This window comes from Phoca vitulina, unplaced genomic scaffold (genome assembly GCF_004348235.1).
Source record: "Phoca vitulina isolate PV1807 unplaced genomic scaffold, GSC_HSeal_1.0 scaffold64, whole genome shotgun sequence".
NCBI lineage: Eukaryota > Metazoa > Chordata > Mammalia > Carnivora > Phocidae > Phoca > Phoca vitulina.
Window position 1 is genome coordinate 1,295,179 of NW_022589767.1, and position 21,551 is coordinate 1,316,729.

Consider the following 21,551-nt stretch of genomic DNA (forward strand, 5'->3'; position numbering starts at 1 on the left):
GAGAAAATCCTGAAAGCAGCTCGGGAGAAGAGATATGTAACCTACAATGGTAGAAACATTAGATTGGCAACAGACTTATCCACAGAGACCTGGCAGGCCAGAAAGGACTGGCAGGACATATTCAGAGCACTAAATGAGAAAAATATGCAGCCAAGAATACTATATCCAGCTAGGCTGTCATTGAAAATTGAAGGAGAGATTAAAAGCTTCCAGGACAAACAAAAACTAAAGGAATTTGCAAACACGAAACCAGCCCTACAAGAAATATTGAAAGGGGTCCTCTAAGCAAAGAGAGAGCCTAAAAGCAACATAGACCAGAAAGGAACACAAACAATATACAGTAACAGTCACTTTACAGGCAATACAACGGCACTAAATTCCTATCTTTCAATAGTTACCCTGAATGTAAATGGGCTAAATGCCCCAATCAAAAGACACAGGCTATCAGATTGGATTAAAAAACAAGACCCATCGATATGCTGTCTGCAAGAGACTCATTTTAGACCCAAAGACACCCCCAGATTGAAAGTGAGGGGGTGGAAAACCATTTACCATGCTAATGGACACCAAAAGAAAGCTGGGGTGGCAATCCTTATATCAGACAAATTAGATTTTAAACCAAAGACGGTAATAAGAGATGAGGAAGGACACTATATCCTACTTAAAGGGTCTATCCAACAAGAAGATCTAACAATTGTAAATATCTATGCCCCTAACATGGGAGCAGCCAATTATATAAGGCAATTAATAACAAAAGCAAAGAAACACATCGACAACAATACAATAATAGTGGGGGACTTTAACACCCCCCTCACTGAAATGGACAGATCGTCTAAGCAAAAGATCAACAAGGAAATAAAGACTTTAAATGACACACTGGACCAAATGGACTTCACAGACATATTCAGAACATTCCATCCCAAAGCAACGGAATACACATTCTTCTCTAGTGCCCATGGAACATTCTCCAGAATAGATCACATCCTAGGTCATAAATCAGGTCTCAACCGGTACCAAAAGATTGGGATCATTCCCTGAATATTTTCAGACCACAATGATTTGAAACTAGAACTCAATCACAAGAGGAAAGTCGGAATGAACTCAAATACATGGAGGCTAAAGAGCATCCTACTGAAGAATGAATGGGTCAACCAGGAAATTAAAGAAGAATTAAAAAAATTCATGGAAACCAATGAAAATGAAAACACAACTATTCAAAATCTTTGGGATACAGCAAAGGCAGTCCTAAGAGGAAAGTATATAGCAATACAAGCCTTTCTCAAGAAACAAGAAAGGTCTCAAGTACACAACCTAACCCTACACCTAAAGGAGCTGGAGAAAGAACAGCAAATAAAGCCTAAACCCAGCAGGAGAAGAGAAATAATAAAGATCAGAGCAGAAATCAATGAAATAGAAACCAAAAGAACAGTAGAACAGATCAACGAAACTAGGAGCTGGTTCTTTGAAAGAATTAACAAGATTGATAAACCCCTGGCCAGACTTATCAAAAAGAAAAGAGAAAGGACCCAAATCAACAAAATCATGAATGAAAGAGGAGAAATCACAACCAACACCAAAGAAATACAAACAATTATAAGAACATATTATGAGCAACTCTATGCCAGCAAATTAGATAACCTGGAAGAAATGGATGCATTCCTAGAGATGTATCAACTACCAAAACTGAACCAGGAAGAAATAGAAAACCTGAACAGACCTATAACCACTAAGGAAATTGAAGCAGTCATCAAAAATCTCCCAACAAACAAAAGCCCAGGGCCAGATGGCTTCCCAGGGGAATTCTACCAAACATTTCAAGAAGAATTAATACCTATTCTTCTGAAACTGTTCCAAAAAATAGAAATGGAAGGAAAACTTCCAAACTCATTTTATGAGGCCAGCATTACCTTGATCCCAAAACCAAAGACCCCATCAAAAAGGAGAATTACAGACCAATATCCCTGATGAACATGGATGCAAAAATTCTCACCAAAATACTAGCCAATAGGATCCAACAGTACATTAAAAGGATTATTCACCACGACCAAGTGGGATTTATCCCTGGGCTGCAAGGTTGGTTCAACATCCGCAAATCAATCAACGTGATACAATACATTAACAAAAGAAAGAACAAGAATCATATGATCCTCTCAATAGATGCAGAAAAAGCATTTGACAAAGTATAGCATCCTTTCTTGATCAAAACTCTTCAGAGTATAGGGATAGAGGGTACATACCTCAATATCATAAAAGCTATCTATGAAAAACCTACAGCGAATATCATTCTCAATGGGGAAAAACTGAGAGCTTTCCCCCTAAGGTCAGGAACGCGGCAGGGATGTCCACTAACACCACTGCTATTCAACATAGTATTGGAAGTCCTAGCCACAGCAATCAGACAACAAAAAGAAATAAAAGGCATCCAAATCGGCAAAGAAGAAGTCAAACTCACTCTTTGCAGAGGATATACTTTATGTGGAAAATCCCAAAGACTCCACCCCAAAACTGCTAGAACTCATACAGGAATTCAGTCAAGTGGCAGGATATAAAATCAATGCACAGAAGTCAGTGGCATTCCTATACACCAACAACAAGTCAGAAGAAAGAGAAATTAAGGAGTCGATCCCATTTACAATTGCACCCAAAACCATAAGATACCTAGGAATAAATCTAACCAAAGAGGTAAAGGATCTGTACTCAGAAAACTATAAAATACTCATGAAAGAAATTGAGGAAGACACAAAGAAATGGAAAAACGTTCCATGCTCATGGATTGGAAGAACAAATATTGTGAAGATGTCAATCCTACCTAGAGCAATCTACACATTCAATGCAATCCCCAACAAAATACCATCCACTTTTTTCAAAGAAATGGAACAAATAATCCTAAAATTTGTATGGAACCAGAAAAGACCCCGAATAGCCAGAGGAATGTTGAAAAAGAAAAGCAAAGCTGGCGTCATCACAATTCCGGACTTCCAGCTCTACTACAAAGCTGTCATCATCAAGATAGTATGGTACTGGCACAAAAACAGACACATAGATCAATGGAACAGAATAGAGAGCCCAGAAATGGACCCTCAACTATATGGTCAACTAATCTTTGACAAAGCAGGAAAGAATGTCCAATGGAAAAAAGACAGTCTCTTCAACAAATGGTGTTGGGAAAATTGGACAGCCACATGCAGAAGAATGAAACTGGACCATTTCCTTACACCACACACAAAAATAGACTCCAAATGGTTGAAAGACCTCAATGTGAGACCAGAGTCCATTAAAATCCTAAAGGAGAACACAGGCAGCAACCTCTTCGACCTCAGCCGCAGCAACTTCTTCCTAGAAACATCGCCAAAGGCAAGGGAAGCAAGGGCAAAAATGAACTCTTGGGACTTCATCAAGATAAAAAGCTTTTGCAAAGCAAAGGAAACAGTCAACAAAACCAAAAAACAACTGACAGAATGGGAGAAGATATTTGCAAATGACATATCAGATAAAGGGCTAGTATCCAAAATCTATAAAGAACTCATCAAACTCAACACCAAAAGAACAAAGAATCCAATCAAGAAATGGGCAGAAGACATGAACAGACATTTTTCCAAAGAAGACATCCAAACGGCCAACAGACACATGAAAAAGTGTTCAATATCGCTCGACATCAGGGAAATCCAAATCAAAACCTCAATGAGATACCACCTCACACCAGTCAGAATGGCTAAAATTAACAAGTCAGGAAATGACAGATGTTGGTGGGGATGCAGAGAAAGGGGAACCCTCCTACACTGCTGGTGGGAATGCAAGCTGGTGCAGCCACTCTGGAAAACAGTATGGAGGTTCCTCAAAAAGTTGAAAATAGAGCTACCATATGATCCAGCAATTGCACTACTGGGTATTTACCCCAAATATACAAAAGTAGGGACCCGAAAGGGTACGTGCTCCCCGATGTTTATAGCAGCAATGTCCACAATAGCCAAACTGGAAAGAGCCAAGATGTCCATCAACAGATGAATGGATAAAGAAGATGTGGTATATATATACAATGGAATATTATGCAGCCATCAAAAGGAATGAGATCTTGCCATTTGCAACGACGTGGATGGAACTGGAGGGTATTATGCTGAGCGAAATAAGTCAAACAGAGAAAGACATGTATCATATGACCTCACTGATATGAGGAATTCTTAATCTCAGGAAACAAACTGAGGGTTGCTGGAGTGGGGGGTGGGGTGGGAGGGATGGGGTGACTGGGTGATGGACACTGGGGAGGGTATGTGCTCTGGTAAGCGCTGTGAATTGTGCAAGACTGTTGAATCTCAGATCTGTACCTCTGAAACAAATAATGCAATATATGTTAAGACAGAAAAAAAGAAGAAGAAGAATGTAGCAGGAGGGGAAGAATGAAGGGGGGGAAATCGGAGGGGGAGAAGAACCATGAGAGACGATGGACTCTGAAAAACAAACTGAGGGTTCTAGAGGGGAGGGGGGTGGGAGGATGGGTTAGCCTGGTGATGGGTATTGAGGAGGGCACGTTCTGCATGGAGGACTGGGTGTTATGCACAAACAATGAATCATGGAACACTATATCTAAAACTAATGATGTAATGTATGGGGATTAACATAACAATAAAAAATTAAAAAAAAAAAAAAAGAAACCACAGATAACTGAATTTAGCAAGGTCCCTGGGAACGAGCTCAATATAACAGAATGGGAGACAAAAGGAAACTATTTTTATACTCCAGCCATAGTCAGAAAATGAAGTATTAAAAATTTAAAATACTCTTTACCATAAGCATTCAAAAGCCTCAAATACCAAGGAATAACTCTAATGGAAGATGGGAAAGATCTCTACACAGAAAACTATAAAACATTGAGGGAAATTAAAGTTCTAAATAAACGGAGGGATATACCATGTTCATGGTTTGGAAGACTAATATTATAAAAAATAATAATTCTCCCTAAATTGACCTGTAAATTCAAAGCAAACCCAGTCAAAATTCTACTAGGTTTCTTTCATTTTTAGTGGAAACTCAGAGGCAGATTCTAGAATGTAAATGGAAATACAAAGGATCAATAGCTGTCTTAAAGAAATATTAAAGACGAACACTGCCAGATAAATTTGTTATAACATTGTAACAATTAAGACAATAAAATATCACATAAGACAAGTGACCAAGGGAACATTAGATTCCAAAAACAAACTCATACAAATACAGTCACTTCATTTATAACAAAGATGATGTTAGAGAACAGTGGAGAAAGAATCATCTTCTCAAAAACTGATGTTAAATCAAATAGTAATATGGGAAAAAAAATTTTTTTTAATCCCTACATCACAACATGCACAAAAATAAATTCCAAATGGGTCACAGATTTCAATGAGAAAAGTTAAACAAAGTTTAGGGAAAAAAAAAAACACAACAAAATATCTTTGTGACTCTGTAGTAGGCAAAGATTTCTTAAATAGAACATAAAAGGCACTAATCATAATGGGAAAAATTAGTAAACTGTACTGCACTACAATTAAGAACTTCTTTTTCATCTAAAGATACCACTGGAAGAATGAAAAGGTAAATTACAAATTGGAAGAAGATTTATGCAATATATATCCTATCCTTCTCTACAGAGGAAAGTGTAAAGATGTACTAAAAATTATCAAACAAGACCTAAACAAATGGAGGGATATACTATAGTCATGGATGAAAAGACTGAATTTCTTAAACATGCCAATTCTCCTCCAATATATATGTAACTTGATAATGGATTAATAGTCTGTTAAAGAATTTTTAAAAATCAGTAATAGAAAAATGGGCAATAAATAGCAATTCACGGAAGAAACATGAATGACCAATAAGTTAATATTAAACAGGGAAATGCAAATTTTATTAATGAGATATAGCTTTTAAACTATTGGATTGGTAAAAATTTAGAAGTCCAACAATACCAAATATTGGAGGGACAAGTCTTATACTTCTGGTGAGGATTTTAAATTGATATAATCCCTGAACAGCAACCTGGATGTATCTATTCAAGGTGAATGTATACATAGCACATTACATAGCAATACTACTACAAGGTTTAGGCCACAGAGAAATGTTCAAATATCTGCACAAGAATACTCACTAAAGCACTGCTTTTAATGCCAAAAACACTGGGAACAGCAGTTTAGATACAATAAAGTGTAGAATGATTCATACAATGAATACTATTTAGTGGTGAAAATAAATGACATAGAATTGTGGATCAACAGGGATTATCTCAAATCCATGATATATCTGAAAAAAGCAAGCTACAAAGGAATACATGAGACTATTATATTAAGTTTAAAAAGTGAAGGGGCGCCTGGGTGGCTCAGTCGGTTAAGCGTCTGCCTTCGGCTCGGGTCGTGATCCCAGGGTCCTGGGATCGAGCCCCACGTTGGGCTCCCTGCTCAGTGGGGAGTCTGCTTCTCCCTCTCCCTCTGCCTGCCTCTCTGCCTGCTTGTGCTTTCTCTCTCTCTGTCAAATAAATAAATAAAATATTAAAAAAAAAAAAGTGAAAAAAGTTTAAATGCATATGTGTGTATGTATGGTAAAAAACACACACATAGAACAAAATATGCATGGCAATGAAAAACATCAAAAGTTACCTCAGGGAAGAGAGGGAGGAGAAAAGAATTGGGAAGGGATATGTAAGGGCTTCAGAATTCTCTCTAATGGTCCATCTCAAGGAAGACAAGGAGGAAGGGAAGCACATATGGCCCCAAACACTAGATTTAACAAAGCTGATGGCAGGAACTTTATACTTTCTGTATGTTGGAACCATTTCATAATTAAGACTGGAAAAAAATGCATTAAAAAAATGGAAGTTAAAGTGTTACTAAGTGTTACTAATGATGGTGTTTTGGATTTTTTTCTTCTCTTTTTCTTTTCTAAACTGTCTTTAATTGACATGTATTACTTTTAAAATGAAAAACAAACATCATAAATGAAAAGAGAGAGAAAAGAAGGGGGAAAAACCCCACCCTCAAGACTAATAAGAATTAAAACACTAACATAAATAACTATTATTCAAATTAGAGGTGACATAAGAGATTATAGGTGATCCGATGAGGGAAAGAATATACCATGTGAGGTATGTGTACACACATGTATAAATGTGTGCATGACTAGACTCAGAGAAGGCATAATGGAAGGAGGCATTTGAACCTGAAAAGATAAGAGCATTTTCTAGTTTTTAAAAAAATTACAAATGTATTCAAACATATAAAAATTCAAATGATACAGAAATAAATACTCTTTAACATATTAGTACACTAGCCTTCCAGACCTTTCTCAAGGTGTATCTCCTTGCCTATTCCTTGAGGAAAATACAAACATATATACTCATATGTTTCTTAACAGTATGTACACCTATTGGTATGTGTGTATATGTACACATGTGTATACATAGTATATATTTTTTTCATAGTATAAATATTTTTAGAGGGCAAGCTGTCATCAAATATAGTCTGTGTGTGTGTATACGTATATAAAATTAATTTAAATTTTAAACAAAACTTGTTGGCACCTGGGTGGCTCAGTCAGTTAAGCATCTGCCTTCGGGATCGAGTCTCACATCATCGGGCTCCCTGCTCAGGGGGAAATATGCTTCTCCCTCTCCCTCTGCTATTCCCCCACTCTTTCTCTCTCTCACTCACTCCCTCTCTCAAATAAATAAAATCTTTAATAAATAAACTTTAAACAAAATTAGGTCTTAATAAACATTGTTATACAACCTAGTTTTTAAAAATTATCCTTCTATGTCAGTGCACACAAATCTACCTCATTTTTTTGAATGATTGTAATATTCTATACACTAGATATACCAGAATGTATTTCCCTGTGACAGACTATTATAAATAATGCTAAGCAGGGACCCTTGTACAAATGGGTATTTCTGTAAAAAAAAAAAAAAAAAAAAAAGCTATCTAAAAGGGAAATTGACTGACAAATTGCCCTCCAAAAAGATCTTACCAATTCCACTTATACCAAAGTACATGAGAGCATGCCATTCTCTACCATTCTGACCAATATTGGTCATAATCAACTTTAACATATTTTTGCCACTCTGGTAGACATAAATAGTGTATTATTTTAATTTCATTTACCTGATCAACTAGTAAGGCCACACAGAGTTATTTGGACATCAGAAATTCGGGGTGGGGGGTAGAGGTGAAGTAACTATGTTGTAGACAGAGGTGTGAAGACAAATAAGAAAGTAAATATGAAGAACCAACAAATGATTTAATTTGGTTAAAACACCAGCAATGGTATGATTATTTGAGTTTGACGATGGGTTTGTGAAAATACAACTAGACTTTTTTCTTCAGGTTATGAGACTATCCTGAAGATTTTTTTAGTAGCAGCGACATGATTAGAAACCACGCTTCAGAAAATTAATTTAGGAACAGTGTATAAGCTTTCAGGGGGGAAAATCAGCAGGGACGAGATTTCACTGGCTAGAACCTCAGGCCAGAGAAGGTAAGAACATAAACTAGAGCATAAGAATTAGGAAGGGAGAAGTGATGCATTAGAAATATATTATTTACAGAGCCCAAATCAAGAAAATTAGGAAATTATTAGATAAGAGAGGAACTAATCATGTTGATGGTTGAAGAAAAAGTACTTCCTGCTTCTCCCTCTCCCACTCGCCCTGCTTGTGTTCCCTCTCTCGCTGTGTCTTTGTCAAGTAAATGAATAAAATCTTTAAAAAAAAAAAAAAAGAGAAAGTACTTCCCAATCAACATGATGCTAACTACCCTTTAGTAAATAGAACTGTAAAGAAACGTGCATAAAAATAATACAATGGAAGAAAAATACAAATTCTATTAATGAATCATCTCAATAACTCAAATTAAAATAAGGAAATACATTTCTTGGGTACCTGAGAGATCACTGCTTTCAATTCGCCGGAGATCTGAATCTGCCCAAAAGAGCTTGCCCAATCTGCTATCAAGGGCTAACGCAACTGGTTTACTTAAGCCACTGAAAAAGAGGACTTCCCGTTCTGTTCCATCCAAAGCAGCCCGTTCAATTTTGGGAGACCTTTCCTGAAGATTGGTAAAATACATATACCTGAAGAGAAAGGAAGAAACAATAAGTTCAGCAAAGTAAGAAACCATACAAAATGAGAATATTCTTAAGATAAAGGAGTATTTTAAAATCTTATTTTTAAAAGTTTTAAAATATATATTTTTAGAGGCCATGGGATACTTTTATTATGTTCAATAATAGTAACACAGGGCACATAGAAGTTCTTAGGGAGCTAATTTTCATGGATTAATAAAATGAGTGATAAGGGTGCCTGGCTGGTTGAGTGGGTGGAGCATGCAAATCTTGATCCCAAGGGTTGTGAGTTCAAGCCCCACATTGGGTGTTGAGATTACTTTAAAATAAAATGAAGTGATAGACACAGGCATACCTATGCTTTTGGAATATTACAATACATAAATAAAATAAAAGAAATAAAAGATCAGTTAACCAGGAAGACCTGAACACCAAATTTTAAATTCCTTCTTCAATTAGTCTATTTCATATCTAAAAATAAGTCACATATGAATTATTTCTCATATTTAACTTCTAGAGCTCATCTCTTTCCTGTAACTCTTTTGAAATAAGCTACTTCCCCTGATGAATTCCTTATTCATTCAGGTGCAAATAAGTACTGTTGACCAAATGTAAATCTCTGTATTGAATGAAAGAAAACGTATTAGTTCTTGTCATAAAGGAACCTGAAGTCTAGTAGAAAATATGACCTGAAAAACAATTAAGTGTAAGGTAGAGGACTAAGCATAACTAGAGAGGCACAGATACAGAGGGCTGGATACTTGGGAGAGGGGAAAATCACACCTGGCTGGGGTGGGGTAGATCAAGGAAAACTTCGTAGAGGATGTTGAGGTTCCAATGGTCCTGAAGGTATGGTTAGAAATTAGAACTATAGCAATAGTGACTAAGGAAAGAAATTCTAGGCAGTAAAATCAGAGAAAGCAAGTATATAAGAAAATGCAGGGGCAGGTAGATGGAGAATATCGAGTTTTTCACTGGAGCACAGGATACTTAAAGGTAAATAACACATGAGCTGAACTTTAGTAACATACCCCTTCTCCGGGTTCACCACAATGGCTCGAGGTCTGTCTTGCTCGCCTTTTAGTACCACCCCAATTGATCTGCCATCTAATCTTGTTACATTAATGACATTGGTGGCCTCACAAGTCCAGTAAATGTAGCGGCTATAAATATCAATGCTGAGGTCATAGGGTTGTATTTCTAGGTTCTGATTTGGAACTGAGCTCACAACCACAGTAAAGCCCTAGGGAAAGAAAAAGACATACACATAGAAAATTAGACTCCAAGCCAGAGAGCCCTGAGGTGAGATCACTCACAATGCTTACACGTACGTGGTTACAAACCTGAGAAGGAACTTTACAGTCTCACCGGACATTTCTTAATACATTTTTTTATGGGTAATGTGCTCCTTTGTTACCATGCATTTCAGATGTTCCCTTTGGTTATTATGACATGGGGCAGATGAGGGAGCTGAGGCCGTATTAGTTGCTCTAGGAACCTGAAGTGCGCTGATCAGAGTGAGGAGGTGGCAGCTGTCTCCTGTAAACTAGAGACAAATGGAGCCAGAACCACCCCTTAGAAATACCACTAAAGCAGTGGTTCTTAACTCGGGACCTTTGGAACGGTGTAGAGACATTTTGGATTGCCATACCCATGGGGCTATAACTGGCATCTAGTGGACAGAGGTCAGGGATGCTGTTAAACAGCTTACAGTGTACAGGCCATCCCTCCACAACAAAGACTTACACGGCCTAAAAAATGTCAACAGTGCTGAAGGGGAGAAACTGCTTATAGAGACGAGAGCAATTAGGATTATAAACCACATCTACCAGTCATGTCTTGCTCCAATCCTCAAACCACTGGAAAAAAACATTTTTTTTAACAAAGCAAAGCAATTAGAGAGGTTTAGTTCATCTGTCCTACCCAAATAAATGATATTTCTTTTACTTGGCAACTCTGAGGTAACATGTATCTTACTTAATGAGGCTATCTCATTTATCTTCTGGGTCCTCAGCTGTATAATAACACCACTATAACCATACCCCCTCAAGGATCCCTCAACAGCCCCTAAATATATTATCTCTTCACCCTTTTTTCGTGAGATATTAAGACATCAAAAATTAGTAATCCAATCTCCCTAAATTTTGATACACTCAAAATCCAACATCACTGCTATAAGGAAGACAAATAATTATAGTAATCCCAGTCTAAAACTGCTTAGCCACAGAAAATCATGTAGTATGATAACAGTATGCAAACTGTGACTGCTGTGTAAGCATAGACAAGATTTGTTGATAGTATTTTCATTTCCATCCCATAGTCACCAAATAATAGCCTCCCCACATCATTAGGTTAGTGATAACATATCCTAGATATTTTTAATTTTACTGAGAGTGTGTTATAGGTTTCCTATCCTCTGAACCTTCTAAAAATAGTTAATAATAACAGAACTGTTATTTACTGAGTCCCTACCTCCTATGTCACAGACAGTGGGCTATACGCTTTGCATAGTTTTCAGCTAGCAAGTTCATAAGAGGGGTGCCTGGGTGGCTCAGTCCGTTAAGCAGCCTACTCTTGATTTTGGCTCAGGTCATGATCTCAGGGTCCTGGGATCAAGCCCCATGTCTGGCTCCATACTCAGCAGGGAGTCTGCTTGAGGATTCTCGCTCTCAAATAAATAAATAAATAAATAAATAAATCTTAAAAAAAAGTTCATAAGAATCCTAGTGAGTGACAGAGCAAAGATCAAAACCAAGGTCTACTTGATTTCAAAGCTTCTAACATTCCACGTAAACGGAACAATAATGGAAAAAACTATATAAACAGGTGTGAGTGGCACTGACAAAGTCATTACCAATATATGAGCATAAATTTTCCTTATACAATTTTTATTCCAACACCATCATCAATTGTTTAGTCAAAGATCATTAGGAGGATAAAAAGCTGCTACATCCAGAATTTTAGTTTCCCTCTCTCTTTCTCTCTCTCTCTCTCTCACACACACACATACTCTTTCTCTCTCTCTCTCTCTCTCTCTCAAGAATTAAGTAAAATAGGATGGTTGGTTACTCCAATTACCAGGCCAAAGAAACAGATTTTGAACTGAGCCCTGAATTACCTGGCTGCCGTCTTCTTGTGCTTTTCGGATCATGTTTTGTCGTGAGTCAATCCAATAGAGTTGCTTGTCCAGTGGGTCATAGTCAATGGCCCGGACATTGCGAAGGCTGTGGATAGGAAGGATGATGTCAGGGCTCTGCTGCTCATCAATCACCATGCGGTTGATGGCACTTTTTTGACTGAAGAGCAGGAAAGTAGTTGGAGCTTAAAGAAAGAAAAGAGCAAATTTGAAACACAATTACTCTAAGTCTTGTATCATCCAAGTATTTGATCAGCTTGTAGCCTGAATTTCATACAAAACACACATAGATGCTGAAGAGGTAAGGCTGAGGACAAAACCCTTTGGAATGTTTCCAGAAACTCTCCTCAAGGTGACACTAATCAGCACCATGCTACCAAACCAGTTATGAATTCATCCAGTGACACAGTCCCCTAGCCTATTTTGTTCCATCTTGTCCACAGTGGTATAAAAGAGACTTGATTTCAAAAAAGCATTTGGTAAAGATATCAAAATTCTCCTTGTCTACCAAGTAAATAATCCTACTCTTCCATAACCTATTCATCTGGGTGGCAGGAACCCTAGCTTCCATAGGTCAAAGCAGAACCTTTAAGACTGGTTTTAGTCTCAGCTCTCTTACTGTCTAGTCACTTGATCATAACTAAGTCACTGAACCTCTTTGGGTCAAAGTTAGCTCAACTCTAAAATAAGGTTATAGCTATCTTGTCCTGCTCATTGAGTTGCTATAAAAATTTTACAACATACATGAAGATAATTTTTTTTTTTTAAAGATTTTATTTATTTGAGAGAGAGAGAGAGGCGCACGTGAGAAGGGGGAGGGTCAGAGGGAGAAGCAGACCCCCTGCTGAGCAGGAAGTCCCATGTGGGACTCGATCCCGGGACTCCAGGATCATGACCTGAGCTGAAGGCAATTGCTTAACCAACTGAGCCACCCAGGCACCCATGAAGATAGTTTTAAAATTGTAATGCATTATGTCAATTACACTTCAATGAGAAATTATATAAATGTAAAGTAAAAATAACTATTGTTTATTATTATCAGTAATAGCAATAATAAAGTTGGTATTAATAGAAATTAAACAAACCCTCATGGACCGCAGATATAGGTTTTATTTTGCACTGTGTGTATGTGATAATTGTAAGAAGAGAGGACCAGTAAAAATCTCTCTCTCCTCTCCTCACTCTTCCTCCCTCTCGTTTTCTCTCTCTCACACATACACACACACACACAAAACTAGTAATAACGAATGTTTTATGTTCATTAACTCTAATCCTCATAAAAAAAAACCTTGTATTTATATTCTCACTAAAACATATTCTGCTCTGATGCTAAGATGATGTCCTAAACTTACGAAATGGGGAAATGCAACAGAGACTTAAATTTCCCTTTCCTGGGGACTAAGCCACTAATTACTATGTAACTACTTTTAATGCAGGCAACCATCTAGAAAACAACAGCATTTGACAGTGCTACCAACAGCTTCAAAGTCTACTAGCATTTTGAACATCTTCATTAAAACATTATATAAAAATTCCATAATTATACTCTATTCTCTTGGTATTCAGTCTACTGAATCCAGTAGAATTTTGTCCTTCTCATGGATATAAACATAAATGGCCAATCCAGAACTTCTTGCTTTATTTCTTCCTAAGCCCCACTCTTCACAACTCCATTATGTGTGGTTCCCTGGTTTACTTCACATTTACACCCAAATGTACAATTGACTTCAATCCCAAAGAAACTCATTGGTATTCATAAAGAAACTTGGTATTCACAACACTGAAATTCCTTTTTTTTTTTTAAGTGAAGCATAGTTGACACACAATGTTACATTCACAACACAGAAATTCTGCTTTATGTAAGGTCTTCACTGGCTAAAAGCTCATACCCAGCTTGGAAGACTGAGTTATTTCAATGATCCCACTGGAACCCTTCATTATCTGGAGTCGACTCCATCACATACTGACTTAACAACTTTTAGCAATTTTAGTAGAACCCATGCCTTAAGTAGTAAGAATACATGTCACAACAGAGTAGCTATCTTTCCTTTTTTTTTTAAGAATTTTTTTTGGGGCAGTACTACTTTCTTGTAAATCAAGAAAAAAAGGGGGGGCAGGCTCTAAACTGTAAGTTTCCAACAGAAAATCACCACTTACACTAAGACATACAATGAGGCTTAGACTCCAGAGTTTTAGTTCCCAACTTTTCCTGCCTGGGAAACAATTAATCAAATATATATTTGGCTCCTACTATGTTTTACTGGGTTTTTTTTTAAATCAAGTTTTAATCTTCAATTAGATTCTATAGTTAGGTGTTCTAGAAATGTAGATTAAGATAAAGCCAAATATGGCTCCAAATAAATGCTTGTGTTTTTTTTTAAGATTTTATTTATTTATTTGACAGAGAGTGAGAAAGAGAGAGAGAGCACAAGTAGGAGGAGCGGCAGAGGCAGAGGGAGAAGCACGCTCCTTGCTGAGCGGGGAGCCTGATGTGGGGCTCGATCCCAGGACCCTGGACTGAATACCAAGAGAACAGAGTATAATTATGGAATTTTTATTAGAGTATATATATTAAAATATTAGAGTGTATATATATGTTATATTTACAAATTATATTACAAATTATGGAATTTTTATTAGAGTATATATATTAAAATATTAGAGTATATATATATTATATTTACAAATGACCTGAGCCAAGGGCAGATGGTTAACTTACTGAGCCACCCAGGCACCCTAAATGCTTGTTTCAAAAAGTCTATGGATGACATTAACAATTACAATTGATTGGCTCAATATTTCTAAGAGGAAGCTAATGTTCTGACTTATTTCAATGAAGACTTGATTCAGTCATTCAGTGCTTAAAGGGACAAAGAATATGCAATTTTGTAACCTTAAATCCATCTTAATTTATATAACCTCTAACCCCCTTATCTAATGCAAAACGGTACTTTAAAAATTGTCATCCAGGCTGTCTGAGTTTTGCATTCCCACAATGAAGACAGCTACACACACAAGCTGGAAGATGAGGTGTTACGTAGGAGGGAGGTTTTCAGTTCTCTTTTGAAGGTACAATTGTTCACCTGCAGCTTAAAGGGAGGCGATGCTCTTGTGTAAGACCTTCATAAACCACAAGGCCAAGTTCATTGCATCTGACTGCGCCATTTGTGCACTATGCCAAGGGCACTGAGTAGGGACCAAGTTCCAGTCCACACGACATTAACCAAGCCATGCACCTATGTGCCTATGACTGCCCAAAGGAAACATCTTTTCCTAATTTGCACCAAGGTGCCATAGAGATATCCCACCTCAGTAATGAACAAGGGATTCCACAATTTGACTTTCTGTTTCCTCCATGACTTAATCTCTTTATTCACTCTATGCCAGTGACACTGGCCTCCTAGGTGTTCCTCTAATATGCCAGACAGTCTCCCTCCTCGGGCCTTTGCATTTGCTATCCCCTTTACTTAATAGGTCTTCTCCCAGATATCCAGCTAGCTCTCATTTCCTTACCTCTCTCAGTTCTTGACATAATGTCACTTTATCAGTAAGGATTTCTCTGATCATCATATTTAATGTTGTAATCAATCCTCCTCCTCACCCTTTCTTGCTCTTAATATTTCTCCATAACATTTATCTCCTTCTAATCTGTGATATAGTTTACTTATTTGGTTTAATATCTGTCTCACTAGAATAGAAACTCCATGAGGGCAGAGACCGATGTCTATTTCATCCACTGCTACATTTTCCACTGGCTCAAATGATGCCCAGTATGTAGCAGACATTCAATATATATTCATTGAAAGAATAAATGAATAAACACATAAAGAAATAAGCATTAGATGACAATAACTATGGAGAGCCCTGTAGCCATAATTTTTGAAAGTAAAAGAATAAAATTATTTCAGAGAATTGGGAAGGAAAAGAAACAAACATTTATTTAGGACCTCCCAACATGTCACTCATCATTCTAGATGTTAATCCCCAAAATTATCACGTCCATTTTTAGGTAAGCAAACTCAGAAAGGTTAAGTTTTTCCCCAAGGTCACGAGGTTGTTGAATGGAAGAGCACATGTATTTTTCCAAGACCTGTCCTGCTTCTTCATCCTTTTATTTAACAATGATTTCTTGAATCATTACTATTTACCAAGCATGTTGTAGGCACCTAAGATATATAAGTGAAAACACAAAACAAAACAAAACAAAAAAATGCTGCTTCAGGGAGTTTATATTCCAGTAGACAGACAAAAGCAATTAACATAATAAAGAAGTTATAGTATATAAATATTAGAGTATATATATATTATATTTACAAATGAGAATGCTTTCTCTCCTCAAAGTTCCTTAGGTTACCAGATCCGTTCCTGTTTCTACACCAGGAGTTGGCAAACTATAGCTTATAGCTGTATCTTGGCCTGCTGCCTGTTTTGAAAGAAAGCTTATCAGAATTCAGACACATTTTAGAAATGTCTTGATAATGGCTGCTTTCATGCAACAGCAGACAGAGCTGAGCAGGTATGACAAACTGTATGATTCACAAAGCCTAAATATTTACTCTCTGGCCCTTTACAGAAAGTTTGCTGACCCAGCTCTAAACCTTCTCCCTAAGTAATCTCACCCATTTTAAATACATGGTAGCAATTCCAAAATTTATTTATCTCCAACCTCATGTCTCCCCCCTCTTCTATCCAACTACCTATTTAATGTATCTATATCAATGTCCCATAAGAAAATCAATACAAACATGCTGAAAAATAAACTTTTTATTTCATTCTGAAAACGAGCCTTCCTCTCTAGTCTTCTATCTCCTATCGACTATTCAAACCAAAAATCTACGTCATCCTTGCTCCCTCCCTCCTCTTCTTCCTCACATCCAACCCATTCACAAGTTCTGTTCACTCTAGCTTCAAAACATACGTTTAATCCACAGCTTCTCTCCATCACCACTGCCACCATCCCATCACCACTGTCAACATCCCAAGCAAGTCTACCTGATTACCACACCAGTCTAGTTGACTTCCCTGCTACCACGTCTTTTTCTCTTCAAATACTGTCTACACAGCAATCAAATCAGGTGATACCTTAATATTCAAAGCAACCTTACACGGTAGTTAGTATTATTCCCATTTACAAATGAGAAATTTAAGGCTTAAAAAATTTGTGGCTTGAGGCACCTGGGTGGCTTAGTGGGTTAAGTGTCTGCCTTCAGCTCAGGTCATGATCTCAGGGTTCTGGGATCGAGTCCTGCTTCAGGCTCCCACTCAGCGGGGAATCTGCTTCTCTCTCTCTCTCTGCCCGGCCCCCACACCCCACACATAAAACAAAATTTATGTGACTTGCTTTAGTAAAACACAAAACTAATACATGGCAAAGACTCCAAATCATTAAACTATAAACGTATAGTCTTTTTCACAACTGAAGCCTGTGTCAGAACACACTGAATCCTTTCCTATGTGACTTCTTACACTTTCAGGCACAGAATAATTTCAATAGTTAATTGAATAGTTAATATTATTTTATATCATATTATTATTTGTTATATTATTTACTATAATTATACAATATACTTAAATATGTTTATATATTTATATATGATATGTAATATATATTTATATTATTTATATGTAATGTTTTCTATATTACATATTTATTATACATGTTATATATTACTAATTGAATAATTAATAGTTAATCTATTATTCTATATCAGTTTTGTTACCATTTACCCTAGTGAACCATATCCTACAATTCTCTGCCATGAATTTATTCTTTCCAATTGAATTCTCTATTTATCATATCTACCAATTAGTTCTTGTTTATCGATCAAGACATGGGCCTTCACATATACTTGAGTCATAAACCAGGTTACCCCAAGCCAACAACGTTTGTTACACACTGTGTTTTGCTGTTATTAGCACAGTGTGTGTGTGGTTATGTGTGTTTAATATGTAATATGTATTGCTAATATTTAAATATCAGAAGATATTGCAGCCAAAAAAAAAAAAAAATCTGGATTCATGACTGGATGAGGAGATCTGGTAACATCAACTGGAATTAAGTAGCAACCACCCACTACATTCAGAGCATATGCTCTCTAGTTCCCCATATATTTACAACTGTTTCATACTAGGCTAAATTTACTCATATGCATTTTCCACTTGGCCTCTTATACACTTAAATTTTTTACCTTTAGTTTATTCTATGAACTTCAAAGGACAAGGAAGTTGTATTTTGAAGATTTTCTTTGCTGTACTGTTTTTACTGCTCTTTTTATAAAAATGAATAAATATAAATTTTGTAGAGTAATGCATGTTTGACTGCCTTTCTCAATGAAGCTATGCAATTGTGCACTAAATAATTAATGCTCAAAAGTAAAAGACTTAATTTTTTTATTATATCAATTTTTCCATAACAGCAACTAGCTATCATCAAATAGTAAGTTACAAAAACTTGCATTTTTCCATCTTTAGTCTTTCTCTTTTGTTAAACAAACGATCAACTCTGGACTTCGACAACTTTTTACTCTAGAAAGAATATGAACTACACAGTGTTTTCAAAATCCTGTTTTCTCCTTGAATTCTACTTTGCTTTGGGGTGGGGAATGCAGCTTACCACTACAAGTCCTGTTGTCAGCATTAAGAGAATAGTGGGCAGGGCATCCACAAACAAAACCTCCAACTGGTACAGCCAAGCAGAGGTGGGAGCAGTGCCCATTGCTGGAAGCACACTCATTCCACCCTGCTTGTCGAGAAGAGTGAAAGACGAGGATGTCCATCACATAATCCAAATGGCCCTGAATGATGGTGCGGTTTTGGCCACTGGTTTTGTTGGCACGTTCAATGCTGCGTCGGCTCCAGTCTGTCCAGTAGATGTAATCTTGGTACTGAGTTAAGCCAAAAGGATGAGGCAAGTCATCTGCTATAACTTCACGGTTGAGTCCTATTTTCAGAAAGGCAGCAGACAGGGCAGAAGCAGAGGTATGAAACATGTGAGAGTATAAGTCTTATTGGCCAAAAGAAAAAAAAATTGTAACATATAAAATATTACATTTGTAAACAATTTAAAATAGAACAATTTAGTTAAAAGCAATTTTAAAACCAGACCAGTCCTCTGAAATCAATCCATCTGGAGTCTGACCCCATGCCTCAAACTTATATTCTTGCTATAAATCACTGAGTTTGTTTAAACTCCTACAAATGATCTATTTTGACTGCAGTCTTATTTTCTCTCCATAAGGGTCTATAAGTTGAACTTTTCTTCTTCCTTCAATAAAAAGATGGAAATGAATATACTGTATTTTACTAGTACAAAAAGTCACTTCAGGAATATCTAGGGAGTTATAAATTCCATTACAAGCCCAACAATAATGAAATTTCCACAAAATAAAGAGATGTGAATCCAAATACCTGGCCCACTATTAATAATAATAAACAGGATACAATGCCAGAGGAAGAATCTAGACACTCATATGAAGTTCTATTAATAGTACCTAACCAATGGTAGATAGCAGCCACAGATTTCTGCATAGAAAGAATAACATACTATCTGTCTGAATACAAAGAAATACAGCTTACCAAGCATATTTGAAGATTCTATTAAGTTGGTATCCAGGTCTGTCCAATAAAGCCTCCTTTTAGCATAATCAATAGTTAGGCCATTTGCCCGCCCCACATTTGGAACTAATGTAGTACGTTCACTTCCATCCATGGCCGCTCGGTCTATCTTAGGTTTTCCACCCCATTCAGTCCAATACATAAATCTAAATTCAAAACAATAGATATTTAACATTTGACTTTTGGTTATCTGGGAGAAAGGACCATATTCGTGCATAGTAACTAAATAAAGAAAATATACTTTAAAACAAAGAATTTGACAAAACCAAATCATTGTTATAATTTTTTCAATTATTTTGGCACCCTCAACTAAATATTTTTTCTCATATCCTAAAAAGGAAGTAAGTCAGCTTTCTTTAGTCCTTCCAATGAATTTGTTCCATCCAAAACCCAGAAACTGGAAATAAACCAATCATTTCCTTACTGCTGCTCTTGCATTTATAAAACTAATATTCAAGAAGATACCAAAAAATTAAAGCTCTGTCTCAGAATCTGATTCACTTCTGAATAAAATATTTGTACATCTTTTTATATATTTCTGAACACAAGTAATTTGAGTTTTTAAATTTTTAGACTTATTTTTCAACTTATATAATCAATTCTCCCCAAAAAACAAGTTGTAGTAGTACATCAAAGGTAAAAATTAATAGCCTTTAAATGAAGTTAAAAAGCAAAGTTTGAAATGTATTTGGTCACACAGTGCAAGGGAACATAATATATGTATAAGAGTGAGGAATCACCCTTTATCGTGTCAGCTGGGCAGTGACACTACGACTATAATCCCTGTGAAATTTTAGAATACTCTCTTGCTTTTGTTTTATTTTTTCAAGTTTTTCACATTGACCTTAGAGCACCCCACAGTATAGGCTTTTTACAGATGTAAAAAAGTTCTACAGAGGCTAAAGCAATAAAAGAAATGTGAATGATCTAATTTCTTCAACTCAGTCACATGGCAGAGCGAGAACTAGAACCTAATCCTTAGCTAAATGCCTTTTCAAGTAAACTAGTGGGGTGCTAGTTCTGAGACATTCTGAGGACTGGGACTCAGACTAGGAAAGCACTCCATATGCCACCTCTCATCAAATACCTGAGGATACACTCATTCCTCAGCCTGTCAGCTGATGGCTGACTTGACAGCAACACATGAACATGCTTTTCTGAAAATTAAAGTTAGTCCTGGGCTTTGTTTGTATTTGCACTTGTCAGCTGACAGGCACATGAACACAAGAAGCAAGGAGAAACGACTGTGAGAGAAATGTCACGGTTGCCAGCAGCCACATAAACTAGCATCCTTAGTCCCAGCTATTAAATCTGTCTGTCTGGTAACTAATGCTTAGAGTGAAGATCACCATAATCCAACCACAACATGTCAGCACAGAGAACTTTCTTTGCTATGGCCTTCTAACAAGATGGTAACTAGCTAATAATGCAATTAATGTGATTTCAAGGAAACTATTTTTAATTACATATATGGTAAATATGCTTATATGTTCAAACTGTTAACTTCTGCTTTTAAAAATGGAATTACTGGGGGGCGCCTGGGTGGCTCAGTCATTAAGCGTCTGCCTTTGGCTCAGGTCGCGATCCCAGGGTCCTGGGATCGAGCCCCACATCGGGCTCCCTGCTCTGCGGAAGGACTGCTTCTCCCTCTCCCACTCTCCCTGCTTGTGTTCCCTCTCTCGCTGTGTCTCTCTCTGTCAAATAAATAAATAAAATCTTT

The 21,551-nt window shown here is 36.8% G+C and overlaps 1 protein-coding gene across 1 annotated transcript in view; it reads right to left on the reverse strand.

Annotated features, from left to right (window-relative positions):
- Positions 1–21,551, reverse strand: part of LRP6 (LDL receptor related protein 6) — a 181,164-nt gene that overhangs the window by 35,691 nt on the left and 123,922 nt on the right. The window contains exons 11-15 of the mRNA XM_032391785.1: positions 19,793–19,977; positions 18,831–19,157; positions 12,200–12,402; positions 10,113–10,324; positions 8,900–9,090 (exon numbers count right to left, since the gene is read on the reverse strand). Of these exons, the coding sequence (XP_032247676.1) occupies positions 8,900–9,090; positions 10,113–10,324; positions 12,200–12,402; positions 18,831–19,157; positions 19,793–19,977 (1,118 nt within the window). The remainder of the gene's footprint in view (positions 1–8,899; positions 9,091–10,112; positions 10,325–12,199; positions 12,403–18,830; positions 19,158–19,792; positions 19,978–21,551) is intronic.